This window comes from Oncorhynchus gorbuscha, linkage group LG13 (genome assembly GCF_021184085.1).
Source record: "Oncorhynchus gorbuscha isolate QuinsamMale2020 ecotype Even-year linkage group LG13, OgorEven_v1.0, whole genome shotgun sequence".
Taxonomy (NCBI): Eukaryota; Metazoa; Chordata; class Actinopteri; order Salmoniformes; family Salmonidae; genus Oncorhynchus; species Oncorhynchus gorbuscha.
In genome coordinates, this window is record NC_060185.1 from 45,445,343 (window position 1) to 45,463,470 (window position 18,128).

The window sequence follows — 18,128 nt, forward strand, 5'->3', positions numbered from 1 at the left end:
GTGCTGCCCAGCTTTGCTAGGTCTTTTTTTGCTGTATGTGCAAGTAAGGGCATGGCGTGCTGCTCTGTTTTGAGCCATCTGCAGCTTTGCTAGGTCTTTTTTTGCTGTATGTGCAAGTAAGGGCATGGCGTGATGCTCTGTTTTGAGCCATCTGCAGCTTTGCTAGGTCTTTTTTTGCTGTATGTGCAAGTAAGGGCATGGCGTGCAAATAAGAGCATGGCGTGCTGCCCAGCTTTGCTAGGTCTTTTTTTGCTGTATGTGCAAGTAAGGGCATGGCGTGCTGCTCTGTTTTGAGCCATCTGCAGCTTTGCTAGGTCTTTTTTTGCTGTATGTGCAAGTAAGGGCATGGCGTGCAAATAAGAGCATGGCGTGCTGCCCAGCTTTGCTAGGTCTTTTTTTGCTGTATGTGCAAGTAAGGGCATGGCGTGCTGCTCTGTTTTGAGCCATCTGCAGCTTTGCTAGGTCTTTCTTTGCTGCACTTGACCATAATACTGGACAGTAATCAAGTTGGGCCACCCCTCAGAGCCTGGTTCCTCTCTAGGGTTCTTCCTAGGTTCTGGCCTTTCTAGGGAGTTTTTCCTAGCCACCATGCTTCTACATCTGCATTAATTGCTGTTTTGGGTTTTAGGCTGGGTTTCTGTATAGCACATTGTGACATCTGCTGATGTACGCAAAACGCAAAACGTCTTTTTACAACATACATACCACTCCCAATCTCCAAAACAATTTAGTCAATATGACGTGCCCATGATAATTGACCATCCAATGTTATACCTAGGAGTTTAGCTTCCTCAATTTGCTCAATGGTCACACCCTTTATACTACAACTCCAGTTGAGATTGAGGTCTTAGAGAATGTTTTGAAACAAATACAATGCTTTTAGTTTTAGATGTATCTAAGACCAGTTTTTATTAAATCACCCATTCTGATACTGACTGTACTTCTTATTTTAAATTTCTGTGAGCTCAATGGCTTTGGGTGCTGACATGTAGTGTGGAATCATCCACATACATAGTAATTCTAGCTTTGTGGAAGACCAGTGGCAAATCACTTGTAAAAATAGAGAAGAGTAGCGGCCCAAGACAACTGCCCTGAAGGACACCGCTCTGTACATATCTGATGTTAGAGAAGCTTCCATTGAAGAACACTCTCTGGGTTCTATTGGATAAATAACTCTCCAACCTTTAACAAGTTTGTTTTTTCAATAACATTTTATGATCAATTACATAAAAGGCAGCATTGAAATATAACAATACAGCTCCAACTATCATCTTATTATCCATTTATTTTAACCAATCATCAGTCATCTGAGTTAGTGGAATACAAGTTGAGCGCTCCTCTCTATATGCATGCTGAAAGTCGTGTACTCTGAAAGATAGCATTGTATTTGGTCAAACAATCCTCTCCATCAGTTTACTAAGAACAGGCAGCAAACCGATTTGGCGGCTGTTAGAGCCACTAAAGGGGGTTAGAGCCACTAGAGCCATTATTTTTAGGCAGTAGAATGACTTTAGCTTCCTTCCACACCTGTGGACAAACACACTCCTTTAGGCTTTAGTTAAATATATACCAAATATGGGTAGCAATACAGTTCCTACCATTCTCAATAGTTTCCCATCAAGGTTGTCTATACCTGGTGGCTCATCATTATTGATGGATAACCAGTTTTTCCACCTCTCTCACACTAACTTGACCAAATTCAAAACAACAATCCTTCTATTTCATTATTAGATATTTTATACAAAAATATGATGGTTCACTGTTCAATGTTGTCATTTCACATCTGAGTTTCTCCGATTTACTGGTGAAATAGTAATTTAAATGATTGGCAATATCGAAAGCTTTTGTTACACCCATCAACTTCAATGAACGTTGGAGATTAATTGGGTTTTCTGCCCGTGATATCATTGAAGGTACTCCAAAGTATTTTTCCATTGGGTTTTGTCATTTCTCAATTTACAGTATGCCCAGAAAAATCAGCTGAGCAGCCGGACTTGTTTGCCACTTCTTTTGCATCATTTCTTTGAGCCAGACACGTTTTCAATTCATCATCACTCCAGGGGCTCAAACAGTTCTCAGTTTCATAAAGAGGAACATGCTTTTCAACAAATGGCATGAATCATTTTTGCAACTACACCTGCTACATCCTAGATTTTTTGACAATCCCTTTGATGAAGGACTATATCTCCGAAACTCATCTGGAAACATTTACTAAAGGGAAGTTACCATCCATATCTGTCTCTTCACTTTCCCAGTTTATATTCAATGGAGTCCATCTGAGGGACTAAATATCTAACCCACAACAATAGTTGACTATAATAGAGCTAGACCACAACCAATCCTGACCCCAGAATGTGCATCATCATAGTTTACAGGAAACAGATGCTTAGTTAGAACTACCAGTGGGTGCATCCTTGAGCCTCCTGATCCCATTACAGCCTTTTCCACTTGTGGAGCTCTGAGCTGGGCTGTGTGTCAGAGCGGAGCCTCCCCTGGCCCTCAGCTGACTTCTGACCCACCAGGCACGCAGCTTTACACTGGCTCTGCTCCGTGATGATAGCCTCTCCAGAGCCACACTTCTCCCCATGTGCCAACAGTAGAGTCCAGAGGTATGGCTTGGCATTTGCAGTAGCAGGGCATTGGCATGTACTCCACTGGACAGCTCTGGAGTGCATGCCTGTCTGTTGACTGTAGACCCAAAGCCAGCCACTGAGCATCTACTCTTGGGCGAAATGAAGTGCTCGGGTGGGGAGCTCTGCTTCTCAAGACCCACCGTCCGTGCAGTGGCATGAAACACTGAAGAATTAAGTCATTTTCTGGATGGGATATGGGACATCTCTTCAATGCCTTGGTGAATGGCAGAATATGGGAGGTTCACTTGAGTATATATATAAGTTTGAAAGTGGAAAAGCAGGCTAATGAATGAGGGGTCGAATAAGTGTAAGAGAGGGTGATGGTGAGGGTGAGTGGTGTACAATGTGCTCTTTGAACAGCTGCCATTCCAGAGTGAAGTGTTTATGGTTTCCATACTCACCTGGTGGACCGCGGACTGGATCCGGACTCAGGACGGGGGGTCAATACGGGCCGCAAGTCCCGAGTAAAAAATAAATAATTAACACTTTCTATGTTTTGGGCATCGACCCCCGGTATCATACAACCACACATAAGACATTGAAGAACGCATACAATTGCAGGAAATTAGCTTTAAAACGGCAACATTTTCTCTCCGCCAAGAAGAGGTCTGTGCAGTTTGGGGTCGCATGGGTTGCGAGGTGGGGGTTTGTTACTACGCCAATAAATGACATTATCCATCCGGACCTATGTATGACCAGAACTTCTCAAATAGTACTTGAGTACCCTGGTTTATGGTATACTTGACTATGTAGCAACTGAGAGATAGGGTTTTGGCACAGTATTTCTCCATTTATAACCAAGAATACTCCAAAGCCTATGAGGCTTCCAGGCTAGGAAACAGATTGGTTTTCAGCAGAAGACAGGCAATAGTGTGTCAAATGCATCGAACTACAGCTTTTCATACTCCATCAGAAAAGGGAAAAATGGTGGGGGGGACAGCCTCTATTTTTACTAATGCCATCAGCTGTAAGGACATTTCGTTGGCAACTTCGTTTGATGCTATACTTCTTAAATGGCAGCCACCAGTGCTTGCCATAACCCTGTATAGGCCACCAAAACACTGCCTCACTTTCTTTACAGATTTCTCTAAACTATTGTCTATTTGTCCTTGAGAGCTATGATCAAATCATTGTTTTGGGTGATTTTAATATTCATGTTGACAAAGAGACTGACTCCAAGGCCATTGAATCGATGAATCTTTTGAGCTCTATGGACTGTATCCAACATGCTACTGGGTCCACCAATAACCAGAGCCATACTCTGGACCTGGTTATTACCAAGGGGCTTTCTATTGACATACCCTCTATTGTTGATGTTGCTTTATCAGATCACCACAGTGGATTGTTTTACTACCCTGTTGACCGTAGGATAATAGAATAATATAATAGAATATGGAACGCATTATTAAGAAACGCTTTTTAAAAACTCTGAAGTTGCTACAGGTTTTATTGAGTGCATGAACAATACTCCATCACCTGTTCTGCAGTCCTCCTGTAGGATTTAGTTGGCAACTTTGATAGGAAATGAAGGGCAACCATTGATGCTAGAGCTCCAGTAAGGATGAAAAAGGACACATCCAAACGGACAGCCTCTTGGCAGCGTCATCAGAAAGCCCAGCGTTGCATTTCACTGCTACACAACAAGACGATACACAACTTTACATTTCTGCGGCACCAAAGGATTTTAGCTCCAACGATATATTATTAGACTGTATTAGTGATTTAAAGACTTGGATGGCTCACAACTTCAGCTAACCTCCAGCTAAGTCAAGACCGAGGTACTTATTGCTGGAGCCAAAGCCTACAGAGAGAATCTGGCCGCACATTTTTAATTTCATGGGCAATAAAGATAAAACATCAGGTAAAAAACCTAGGCGCCATTTTCAATTCTGAACTCAATTTCGAATCACACATTAGGAATGTGACCAAAATAGCTTTTTACCACCTGAGGAACATTGCCACGGTGCGGCCGTTTCTCTCGCAGGCTAATACATAAAGATTCATCCATGCTTTTATTACAAGCAGGCTTGACTTCTGTAATGCTCTCCTGTCTAGTCTGCCCAAGAAAGCCATTGGTCAACAGCTAAACATACAGAATGCTGCAGCACGGGTACTGACCACGACACAGGTTGTAAGGCCTCTGCACTGGCTCCCTATGAGTTTTAGGATTAATGTTAAGATTCTTCTATTGGTTTTTAAATCAATCCATGATTGTGCACCCCAATACATGTCAGACATGCTTTTAAGTTATGTTCCCAGTAGGTCCCTCAGGTTCTCTGACACTGGCCGTTTAACTATCCCAACGCCTAGGACCAAGAGGCATGGAGAGGCAGCATTCAGTTATTATGCCCCCAGCCTCTGGAATAGCCTGCCAGAGAATCCACGGGGGGCCATATCTGTGGACATATTCAAAAGAGATCTTAAAACACATTTTAAGCATTGCTTTTCCTGAGGGTGCTTTATAGTGTTTCAGTTTTCATTGATATTCTTTCTGTTTTAATCCTCTTGTGTAGTAAATATTTCAGTTTTTATTTTCATTGTTTTTATTTGTTTTCTTCCTGTGAAGCACATTGCGTTGCATTCCATGACGGAAATGTGCTGTATAAATAAAGCTTGATTGGATTTGACATCACACACTCTCACTGACCCGCTGACTTAGTAGAACTCTCTAGAGCGAAAACAGTCAAAACAACAGCAACTATTAAATACATGAAATTAATGAAAACAATAACTTCAAACAAATACATTTCTTACTGCATATTTTCATATCAAACATGATCATGCATTTTTCTAAAAGAAAATCATTATTCCATGTCAATTATTTGTTATAGCAAAATTAAGCTACCTTACACAATCTTAGAGTGGTATTATCATAGAGTAGTACTATGACCTTGTGGGATAGTCCCTCGTTCACAAATAATGAAAAACATATGATCAATCTTTCTACATTTACTGTACTTTTATAATGGGAGAATCGGAAGAAACATTACCCCTTATCAAATGACTTGATGGACACACACTATACCCACATTCCCAAAATAAACCTCCTGATAGAGAAGTACTGAGATGAAGAGAAGGAGGGTAGGAATGGACTGTCTGTATCCATGGAGATCAGCTCTAACCACTCTGGCATGTTCTCTCAGTAGGGCTTTCTCTGAACAGGAGAGATACAGTACACACACAATGAGCAGGGAAGTCTTTCTCTGAACAGGAGAGATACAGTACACACACAATGAGCAGGGAAGTCTTTCTCTGAACAGGAGAGATACAGTACACACACAATGAGCAGGGAAGTCTTTCTCTGAACAGGAGAGGTACACACACACAATGAGCAGGGAAGTCTTTCTCTGAACAGGAGAGATACACACACACACAATGAGCAGGGAAGTCTTTCTCTGAACAGGAGAGATACACACACACACAATGAGCAGGGAAGTCTTTCTCTGAACAGGAGAGATACACACACACACAATGAGCAGGGAAGTCTTTCTCTGAACAGGAGAGATACACACACAATGAGCAGGGAAGTCTTTCTCTGAACAGGAGAGATGCACACACAATGAGCAGGGAAGTCTTTCTCTGAACAGGAGAGATACAGTACACACACAATGAGCAGGGAAGTCTTTCTCTGAACAGGAGAGATGCACACACAATGAGCAGGGAAGTCTTTCTTTGAACAGGAGAGATACACACACAATGAGCAGGGAAGTCTTTCTCTGAACAGGAGAGGTACACACACACAATGAGCAGGGAAGTCTTTCTTTGAACAGGAGAGATACACACACACACACACAATGAGCAGGGAAGTCTTTCTCTGAACAGGAGAGATACAGTACACACACAATGAGCAGGGAAGTCTTTCTCTGAACAGGAGAGATACAGTACACACACAATGAGCAGGGAAGTCTTTCTCTGAACAGGAGAGATGCACACACAATGAGCAGGGAAGTCTTTCTCTGAACAGGAGAGATACACACACAATGAGCAGGGAAGTCTTTCTCTGAACAGGAGAGGTACACACACACAATGAGCAGGGAAGTCTTTCTCTGAACAGGAGAGATACACACACACACAATGAGCAGGGAAGTCTTTCTCTGAACAGGAGAGATACACACACACACACAATGAGCAGGGAAGTCTTTCTCTGAACAGGAGAGATACACACACACACAATGAGCAGGGAAGTCTTTCTATGAACAGGAGAGATACACACACACACACAATGAGCAGGGAAGTCTTTCTCTGAACAGGAGAGATACACACACACACAATGAGCAGGGAAGTCTTTCTCTGAACAGGAGAGATACAGTACACACACAATGAGCAGGGAAGTCTTTCTCTGAACAGGAGAGATGCACACACAATGAGCAGGGAAGTCTTTCTCTGAACAGGAGAGATACACACACACACACACAATGAGCAGGGAAGTCTTTCTCTGAACAGGAGAGATACACACACACACAATGAGCAGGGAAGTCTTTCTCTGAACAGGAGAGATACAGTACACACACAATGAGCAGGGAAGTCTTTCTCTGAACAGGAGAGATACACACACAATGAGCAGGGAAGTCTTTCTCTGAACAGGAGAGATACACACACAATGAGCAGGGAAGTCTTTCTCTGAACAGGAGAGATACACACACAATGAGCAGGGAAGTCTTTCTCTGAACAGGAGAGGTACACACACACACAATGAGCAGGGAAGTCTTTCTCTGAACAGGAGAGATACAGTACACACACAATGAGCAGGGAAGTCTTTCTCTGAACAGGAGAGATACACACACAATGAGCAGGGAAGTCTTTCTCTGAACAGGAGAGATACACACACACACACAATGAGCAGGGAAGTCTTTCTCTGAACAGGAGAGATACACACACACACAATGAGCAGGGAAGTCTTTCTCTGAACAGGAGAGATACAGTACACACACAATGAGCAGGGAAGTCTTTCTCTGAACAGGAGAGATACACACACACACAATGAGCAGGGAAGTCTTTCTCTGAACAGGAGAGATACACACACACACACACACACAATGAGCAGGGAAGTCTTTCTCTGAACAGGAGAGATACACACACAATGAGCAGGGAAGTCTTTCTCTGAATAGGAGAGATACACACTCAATGAGCAGGGAAGTCTTTCTCTGAATAGGAGAGATACACACACAATGAGCAGGGAAGTCTTTCTCTGAACAGGAGAGATACACACACACACAATGAGCAGGGAAGTCTTTCTCTGAACAGGAGAGATACACACACAATGAGCAGGGAAGTCTTTCTCTGAACAGGAGAGATACACACACAATGAGCAGGGAAGTCTTTCTCTGAACAGGAGAGATACACACACAATGAGCAGGGAAGTCTTTCTCTGAACAGGAGAGATACACACACAATGAGAAGGGAAGTCTTTCTCTGAACAGGAGAGATACACACACACACAATGAGCAGGGAAGTCTTTCTCTGAACAGGAGAGATACACACACAATGAGCAGGGAAGTCTTTCTCTGAACAGGAGAGATACACACACAATGAGCAGGGAAGTCTTTCTCTGAACAAGAGAGATACACACACAATGAGCAGGGAAGTCTTTCTCTGAACAGGAGAGATACACACACACACAATGAGCAGGGAAGTCTTTCTCTGAATAGGAGAGATACACACACACACAATGAGCAGGGAAGTCTTTCTCTGAACAGGAGAGATACAGTACACACACAATGAGCAGGGAAGTCTTTCTCTGAATAGGAGAGATACACACACACACAATGAGCAGGGAAGTCTTTCTCTGAACAGGAGAGATTCACACACACACAATGAGCATGGAAGTCTTTCTCTGAACAGGAGAGATACACACACACACAATGAGCAGGGAAGTATTTCTCTGAACAGGAGAGATACACACACACACAATGAGCAGGGAAGTCTTTCTCTGAACAGGAGAGATACACACACACACAATGAGCAGGGAAGTCTTTCTCTGAACAGGAGAGATACACACACACACAATGAGCAGGGAAGTCTTTCTCTGAACAGGAGAGATACACACACAATGAGCAGGGAAGTCTTTCTCTGAACAGGAGAGATACACACACAATGAGCAGGGAAGTCTTTCTCTGAACAGGAGAGATACACACACAATGAGCAGGGAAGTCTTTCTCTGAACAGGAGAGATACACACACAATGAGCAGGGAAGTCTTTCTCTGAACAGGAGAGATACACACACACACACAATGAGCAGGGAAGTCTTTCTCTGAACAGGAGAGATATACACACACACACAATGAGCAGGGAAGTCTTTCTCTGAACAGGAGAGATACACACACACACAATGAGCAGGGAAGTCTTTCTCTGAACAGGAGAGATACAGTACACACACAATGAGCAGGGAAGTCTTTCTCTGAACAGGAGAGATACACACACAATGAGCAGGGAAGTCTTTCTCTGAACAGGAGAGATACACACACACACAATGAGCAGGGAAGTCTTTCTCTGAACAGGAGAGATACACACACACACAATGAGCAGGGAAGTCTTTCTCTGAACAGGAGAGATACACACACACACACACACAATGAGCAGGGAAGTCTTTCTCTGAACAGGAGAGATACACACACACACAATGAGCAGGGAAGTCTTTCTCTGAACAGGAGAGATACACACACACACACAATGAGCAGGGAAGTCTTTCTCTGAACAGGAGAGATGCACACACAATGAGCAGGGAAGTCTTTCTCTGAACAGGAGAGATACAGTACACACACAATGAGCAGGGAAGTCTTTCTCTGAACAGGAGAGGTACACACACACAATGAGCAGGGAAGTCTTTCTCTGAACAGGAGAGATACACACACACACAATGAGCAGGGAAGTCTTTCTCTGAACAGGAGAGATACACACACACACACAATGAGCAGGGAAGTCTTTCTCTGAACAGGAGAGATACACACACACACAATGAGCAGGGAAGTCTTTCTCTGAACAGGAGAGATACACACACACACACAATGAGCAGGGAAGTCTTTCTCTGAACAGGAGAGATACACACACACACAATGAGCAGGGAAGTCTTTCTCTGAACAGGAGAGATACAGTACACACACAATGAGCAGGGAAGTCTTTCTCTGAACAGGAGAGATGCACACACAATGAGCAGGGAAGTCTTTCTCTGAACAGGAGAGATACACACACACACACACAATGAGCAGGGAAGTCTTTCTCTGAACAGGAGAGATACACACACACACAATGAGCAGGGAAGTCTTTCTCTGAACAGGAGAGATACAGTACACACACAATGAGCAGGGAAGTCTTTCTCTGAACAGGAGAGATACACACACAATGAGCAGGGAAGTCTTTCTCTGAACAGGAGAGATACACACACAATGAGCAGGGAAGTCTTTCTCTGAACAGGAGAGGTACACACACACACAATGAGCAGGGAAGTCTTTCTCTGAACAGGAGAGATACAGTACACACACAATGAGCAGGGAAGTCTTTCTCTGAACAGGAGAGATACACACACAATGAGCAGGGAAGTCTTTCTCTGAACAGGAGAGATACAGTACACACACAATGAGCAGGGAAGTCTTTCTCTGAACAGGAGAGATACACACACACACAATGAGCAGGGAAGTCTTTCTCTGAACAGGAGAGATACACACACACACAATGAGCAGGGAAGTCTTTCTCTGAACAGGAGAGATACACACACACACACACAATGAGCAGGGAAGTCTTTCTCTGAACAGGAGAGATACACACACACACACACACACACAATGAGCAGGGAAGTCTTTCTCTGAACAGGAGAGATACACACACAATGAGCAGGGAAGTCTTTCTCTGAATAGGAGAGATACACACTCAATGAGCAGGGAAGTCTTTCTCTGAATAGGAGAGATACACACACAATGAGCAGGGAAGTCTTTCTCTGAACAGGAGAGATACACACACACACACAATGAGCAGGGAAGTCTTTCTCTGAACAGGAGAGATACACACACAATGAGCAGGGAAGTCTTTCTCTGAACAGGAGAGATACACACACAATGAGCAGGGAAGTCTTTCTCTGAACAGGAGAGATACACACACACACAATGAGCAGGGAAGTCTTTCTCTGAACAGGAGAGATACACACACAATGAGCAGGGAAGTCTTTCTCTGAACAGGAGAGATACACACACAATGAGCAGGGAAGTCTTTCTCTGAACAAGAGAGATACACACACAATGAGCAGGGAAGTCTTTCTCTGAACAGGAGAGATACACACACACACAATGAGCAGGGAAGTCTTTCTCTGAATAGGAGAGATACACACACACACAATGAGCAGGGAAGTCTTTCTCTGAACAGGAGAGATACAGTACACACACAATGAGCAGGGAAGTCTTTCTCTGAATAGGAGAGATACACACACACACAATGAGCAGGGAAGTCTTTCTCTGAACAGGAGAGATTCACACACACACAATGAGCATGGAAGTCTTTCTCTGAACAGGAGAGATACACACACACACAATGAGCAGGGAAGTATTTCTCTGAACAGGAGAGATACACACACACACAATGAGCAGGGAAGTCTTTCTCTGAACAGGAGAGATACACACACACACAATGAGCATGGAAGTCTTTCTCTGAACAGGAGAGATACACACACACACAATGAGCAGGGAAGTCTTTCTCTGAACAGGAGAGATACACACACAATGAGCAGGGAAGTCTTTCTCTGAACAGGAGAGATACACACACAATGAGCAGGGAAGTCTTTCTCTGAACAGGAGAGATACACACACAATGAGCAGGGAAGTCTTTCTCTGAACAGGAGAGATACACACACAATGAGCAGGGAAGTCTTTCTCTGAACAGGAGAGATACACACACACAATGAGCAGGGAAGTCTTTCTCTGAACAGGAGAGATATACACACACACACAATGAGCAGGGAAGTCTTTCTCTGAACAGGAGAGATACACACACACACAATGAGCAGGGAAGTCTTTCTCTGAACAGGAGAGATACAGTACACACACAATGAGCAGGGAAGTCTTTCTCTGAACAGGAGAGATACACACACAATGAGCAGGGAAGTCTTTCTCTGAACAGGAGAGATACACACACACACAATGAGCAGGGAAGTCTTTCTCTGAACAGGAGAGATACACACACACAATGAGCAGGGAAGTCTTTCTCTGAACAGGAGAGATACACACACACACACACACACACAATGAGCAGGGAAGTCTTTCTCTGAACAGGAGAGATACACACACACACAATGAGCAGGGAAGTCTTTCTCTGAACAGGAGAGATACACACAATGAGCAGGGAAGTCTTTCTCTCGTTCTCTCACCCACACGTATACAGTCATGTTGGGTTGTCACGATACCAGTATTGCGATACTACAATACCTGATTCTCCATGGCAAAAAGGAAAACACAAAGCAGACTACTTTATGTCAAATGTTGTGTGTTATAGCTTGTTAAAGAAACATGTGATTCTGGGCGACAACGTAAGGCTGCTTGTTTCCAACATTAGGACTGTTTTCCACCAGGACATTTAGTCTGCTTCATGTTTTGTTTCCTTGCCACGATACCTCGGAGTATCGCAATGCTGGTATCGTGACAACCCTACATTCATTCTACACACACATCACAACTGCTGCTACCAAACAGCTTAAAGACTTCTCCAATACACATGTAAATATTGGACTATATAGTTTGCCTTCCGGTATTATACTTATGCTAAAATGTTTATTGTATTCTACTGCCATTTACTTTATATTCATATTCTTATATTGTGTTGTTGCATTGTTGAGACGAAATCTGTGAGTAAGCATTTCGTTTGATGATGTATACCATGTGTATCCCGCATATATGACCGATAACACTTGAAACGCACACACCCGCGTTATGTATGAAGATGTACCCACCTTGTTTGCTGTTCTTGCTGTGAAAGAAGAACAGTAAATGTTCAAAAGGTTGTCCTGGCAAGCAAACAACAATTAGCAATATCTCAATTGGGTGAACTCGTGAACAAACTTAACCTGGCAATGACTAAAAGGTAAAGGACAGAGTCGTGGCGAACGAGAGACGCTCACCTGAGCTCAGGCGGGGTAGCATCACACACAAAGTGGCCACCATGACCAGGAGGAATCCACTGCCAAAGAACAACCACAGCAAGTTCCAACTGTCAACCTCTGACAAAACACAACATCCAAAAGTTTTATCAGTCAATGCAGTTTTTGTGGCATGTTCTCCTCTCAAAGCATACTACAGTATTGTATGTATTGGGGCTGCCATCAAGTGGCCATGAATTGGTGCTGCATACAGTATAGTACGTGTTTGGATCAATATCCTCTGAAGACTATATACACGGAGTATACAAAACCTTAAGAACACCTGCTTGACATAGCTTTGACCTGTCACTTGTTAAATCCACATCAAATCAGTGTAGATGACGGGGGTGAGACAGGTTAAAGAAGGATTCTTATAGCCTTGAGACAATTGAGACATGGATTATGTATGTGTGCCATTCAGAGGGTGAAAGGGCAAGGCAAAAAATGTAAGTGCCTTTGAACGTGGTATGTTAGTAGGTGCCCGGCACACCGGTTTGTGTGAACATCTGTAATGGCGCTAGGTTTTTCATGCTCAACAGTTTCCCGTATGTATCAAGAATGGTCGACCACCCAAAGGACATCCAGGCAAGTTCACTCAACTGTGTACAGCTGAAGTCGGAGGTTTACATACACCTTAGCCAAATACATTTAAACTCAGTTTTTCACAATTCCTGACATTTAATCCCAATAAAAAGTCCCTGTCTTAGGTCAGTTAGGATCACCACTTCATTTTAAGAATGTGAAATGTCAGAATAATAATAGAGAGAATGATTTCTTTCAGCTTTTATTTCTTTCATCACATTCCCAGTGGGTCAGAAGTTTACATACACTCAATTAGTATTTGGTAGCATTGCCTTTAAATTGTTTAACTTGGGTCAAACGTCTCGTGTAGCCTTCCACAAGCTTCCCGCAATAAGTAGGGTGAATTTTGGCCCATTCCTCCTGACAGAGCTGGTGTAACTGAGTCAGGTTTGTAGGCCTCCTTGCTCGCTCACACTTTTTCATTTCTGCCCACAAATTTGATATAGGATTGATGTCAGGGCTTTGTGTTGGCCACTCCAATATCTAGACTTTGTTGTCCTTAAGTCATTTTGCCACAACTTTGGAAGTATGCTTGGGGTCATTGTCTATTTGGAAGAACCATTTACGACCAAGCTTTAACTTCCTGACTGATGTCTTGAGATGTCGCTTCAATATATCCACATCATTTTCCTGCCTCATGATGACATTTAGTTTGTGAAGTGCACAAGCCCATCCTGCAGCAAAGCACCCCCACAACATAATGCTGTCACCCCCATGCTTCACGGTTGGGATTGTGTTCTTCAGCTTGCAAGCCTCCCCCTTTTTCCTCCAAACATAACAATGGTCTCCATGGCCATTTTTGTTTAATCAGACCAGAGGACATTTCTCCAAAAAGGACAGTATTTGTCCCCATGTGCGGTAGCAAACCATAGTCGGGCTTTTTTATGGCGGTTTTGGAGCAGTGGCTTCTTCCTTGCTGAGTGGCCTTTCTAGTTATATCAATATAGGACTCATTTTACTGAGGATATAGATACCTTTGTAAATGTTTCCTCCAGCATCTTCACAAGGTCCTTTCGGTTGTTCTGGGATTGATTTGCACTTTTCGCACCAAAGTACGTTCATCTCTAGGAGACAGAACGCGTCTCCTTCCCGAGCGGTATGACGGCTGCATGGTCCCATGGTGTTTATACTTGCATACTATTATTGTTTGTACAGATGAACGTGGTACCTTCAGGCATTTGGAAATTGCTCCCAAGGATGAACCAGACTTGCAGAGGTCTACATTTTTTTCCTGAGATCCTTCTGTTTTCAAAGTTAAGAGGCAGTGAGTTTGAAGGTAGGCCTTGAAATATATCCACAGGAACACCTCCAATTGAAGTCAATTAACCAAATTGAAGCTTCCAAAGCCATGACATCATTTTCTGGATTTTTTTTAGCTGTTTAAAGGCACAGTCAAAACTTAGTGTATGTAAACTTCTGACCCACTGGAATTGTGATACAGTGAATTATAAGTGAAATAATTGTAAACAATTGTTGGAAAAATTACTTGTGTCATGCACAAAGTAAATGTCCTAACTGACTTGCCAAAACTATAGTTTGTTAACAAGAAATTTGTGGAGTGGTAGAAAAATGAGTTTTAATAACTCCAACCTAAGTGTATGTAAACCTCCGACTTCAACTGTATATTTAAAATATGCTTCTGTAAATCTGCAGAAATGTGTATGACCACATACTGTATCACTGTACGTAATCAGACTGGGTTGTAAGGTACTCAGCTGTGCCTGAGAAAACAACCTTTACTTGAAAACTTCACGAGAAGTTCCTAAACCACCTAACCTGTGACGATGAGGGTGAAACTCTTGCGGATGGGCATGCGCAGGGAGCTGTGAGACACCCTGCAGAAGTACTTGGAGCTCGAGTCATGCAGGGAAGCGTGGAGCAGGAAGAAGGCCGACAGAGAGTAGGTCCCGTCCTGGTGGTGGCGGTGGCTGGAGTACAGGACAGTGTCCAGCTTCTCTGGTAGGAGGCCTCCACCTCCACCACTGGGCTCCCTGAACCACTCCATCTCCACGTCCAGGGGGTAGTAGCCCTCTGCCTCACACACCACCTTCTGCTTCTCCGTTTCCACCAAGGAGATGACAGAGTCCACGTTCAAGGACACCCGAGGAGGCTCTGAGGGACCATGTCAGAAATGACTGCCATTACAATGAGGATGTTGGCGGTATATACCAGGTGATCAAAATGGCTAGTCTATGACACCTTTAATTGGTTGTTATGGTTATCATGTCATAGATATGTACATATTCATACATGTGTATACCATATCAGGTAGTGATAATAAAAGTCATTTGTTTATCCTTTCAATTTTCAATGATAGCGCAAATGAGTGAGCAAAGTTTCAACAATTAAATGTATCTGCCTCATGTCCCGTGACCCCTAACCCTTCCACCTTACCCATGATGTGCAGAGCGATTTCATGGCTGCCAAACAGTGGAGGCACCGAGACAAGGCAGACATACGTCCCCTCGCTGCTCTGCTTGGTGAGGGGGAGCGTCAGGGATGCATCGCCCCTACCGATGCCCTTAAGCTCCACCCCACCCCCCTCCCTTTGGCCCGAGCGTCTGGAGTGGCTGAAGAGCCTGGTCCGTTCGCCGCGTCGTTGCAAACGCCATTCCACTGTCAGGTCGACTGCCTTGTGGTCCACGTCAAACTGACAGTGCAGGCTCTGTTGCTTCATTAGGCCCACCCACACAGAGGGAGTGCGGGTGAAGACTAGCATCGCAGCTACACACAGACACAGGTCACAGCCAAGGCAGGGCAGGAAAGGGGGGCATGGGTTGCAGAGGAGGGAGAGGGAGGAATTTGGGGAAAAAAAGGGAGGTTATAGCTAGGGACTTATTCTGTTGTGTGTGATATAGACATACTGCACAGAATGTGACTCAGACTTTCAGGAGAGAGGAGTATTTTACAATTTACATGAAAATGTAACTCACACATAGATCATAACTCAAGATAACAACGGCCTAAAGTAAATAAACAAGGGTATAAAAGGAAACAATGACCCCAGGAGGTTGGCGGAGCGGAATAGGTGGAATGGTATCAAATACGTTCCAGCCATTATTATGTGCCGTCTTCCCCTCAGCAGCCTCCACTGACACACGCTACAGACTAGAGCAGTGCTTCCCAATCCTGTTACAGGGGACACCAAGGGGTGTACATTTTTGTTTGTTGCCCTAGCACTAACACAGTTGATTCAAATAATCAATTTATCAAGCATTTGATTAGAATCAGGTGTTAGGGCTAGGCTCAAAACTCAAATAACCAGGAATGGGAAGCACTGGACCAGAGTACAGACTACATCTACTGCAGGGGTGTCAAACTCATTGCACAGAGGGCCGAGTGTCTGCAGGTTTTTGGTTCATCCTTTAAATTAAGGCCGAGACAACTAGGTGAGGGGAGTTCCTTGCTAATGAGTGAACTTAATTCATCAATCAAGTGGTGCAGCGGTCTAGCACATCTCAGTGCTAGAGGTGTCACTACAGACCCTGGTTCGATTCCAGGCTTTATTTAAACCGTCCGTGATTGGGAGCAAAATTGGCCCAGCGTCGTCCGGGTTAGGGTTTGGACGTCATTGTAATTAAGAATTTATTCTTAGCTGACCAGCTAATAAAAAATGTTTTTATAAAGTGTTCACAGAAAACTCGCAGACCCTCGCCCCTCCTGGAATGAGTTTGACATGAGATCTACTGCACAACAATCAAAAGTTTTAATTACTTGAGATGGTTAGCATCTCTCTGTCTGCGATGGCGGCCCAGTTGCGGTAGTCTGCCTGGCCAGGTGTGAGTGTGGCAGGGGTATGTCTGAGGAAGCTGGTGATGACGAAGAGGCCGTCGGTGTGCCGTAAGGTGCTGGTGAACCAGATATCGTGATCCTGGGCTCCTAAACCTGGCCAACGCACCTGGATACCCTCTGTGCTGTACCTGCGGATCTCACACTGCAGCTGGTGCTCCACTACTGCTCCTTCAATGTACTTCCTCATGTCCACCTTAGAGCCTGAACACACACGGTTTGAAGAGCACCTCTCAGTGTTGAAACACCAAACACAGGCGTAGAAAACATAACCAAATCTGACATTTGTTTAGCTGTTTCTCTCATTCACCTGTAACAAGGAAGGTGATGGCATTAGGGTTCAATGCACTGTCCCCTGGATGGCCAAACTGCAGTCCAGCGTTTCTGTGTTGATACTGGGTTTCAGCATGTCCCTCATCATTGAACTTTACAATTTCATCCACCAGCATACAAGGCAGCCAAGGCACCTGTTGTAAAGACTGGATGCCTGGCACCTCTGTCAAATAGATGAATAAGTAGAATAATCACAATGAGTTTAAAATGTAAGTTCAGCTTTAAAAATCAATCATAATTGGAGGCTAACAAATAGCCCATTCATAAAAACTCTGAATGAACACAGCACGCGTGAAACCGTCTGGGAAATGAAAAATACTCGCAAAAATATTTCATAGGGTAGCCTACCTGCACAGAGAAATAAACAGATAACAATATTGACGTTTAAACGCATAATGTTACAAAACTGTCTTCCGGAGATGTCTTTCCCTGTGCCATTCGACTCCAAAGAACTTTCACTTTCATTTCGGCAATTTGACGCAAGTGAAAAAAATAGAATCTGCTCGTGCAGCTGCCTGTACGACAAGTTAACGTTAGATTTTTACAATGGCTTGTAATAGTAAACTAAATATCATCAGATAATATGTGAATGAGGAAGAAACTGTTAAAAACTGCAACTGAACATACCCCCCCCCCCATACATCCATACCATGAGTGGCGCTGTAAGGTCACGAAA

At 43.7% G+C, this 18,128-nt stretch overlaps 1 protein-coding gene across 1 annotated transcript; it reads right to left on the reverse strand.

Annotated features, from left to right (window-relative positions):
• Positions 1–5,158: 5,158 nt before the first annotated feature.
• Positions 5,159–18,092, reverse strand: LOC123992986 (tapasin-related protein-like). The gene is made up of 8 exons (XM_046294694.1): positions 17,801–18,092; positions 17,430–17,615; positions 17,045–17,323; positions 15,725–16,054; positions 15,107–15,442; positions 12,731–12,829; positions 12,563–12,579; positions 5,159–5,787 (listed from the first exon to the last, which is right to left on the reverse strand). Exons 1-8 carry the CDS (start codon positions 17,844–17,846, stop codon positions 5,773–5,775), a joined length of 1,308 nt encoding a protein of 435 aa, XP_046150650.1. The 5' UTR covers positions 17,847–18,092; the 3' UTR covers positions 5,159–5,772.
• Between the last annotated feature and the right edge of the window lie 36 nt (positions 18,093–18,128).

Bases quoted from the DNA above. Each gene is read 5' to 3' on its own strand.
- LOC123992986 (XM_046294694.1), bottom strand. From the start codon at position 17,846: ATGCGTTTAAACGTCAATATTGTTATCTGTTTATTTCTCTGTGCAG. The intron at 17,616-17,800 runs GTAGGCTACCCT...TCTATTTGACAG, and splicing joins CTGTTTATTTCTCTGTGCAG to AGGTGCCAGGCATCCAGTCT. The intron at 17,324-17,429 runs GTGAATGAGAGA...GTGTGTGTTCAG, and splicing joins CATCACCTTCCTTGTTACAG to GCTCTAAGGTGGACATGAGG.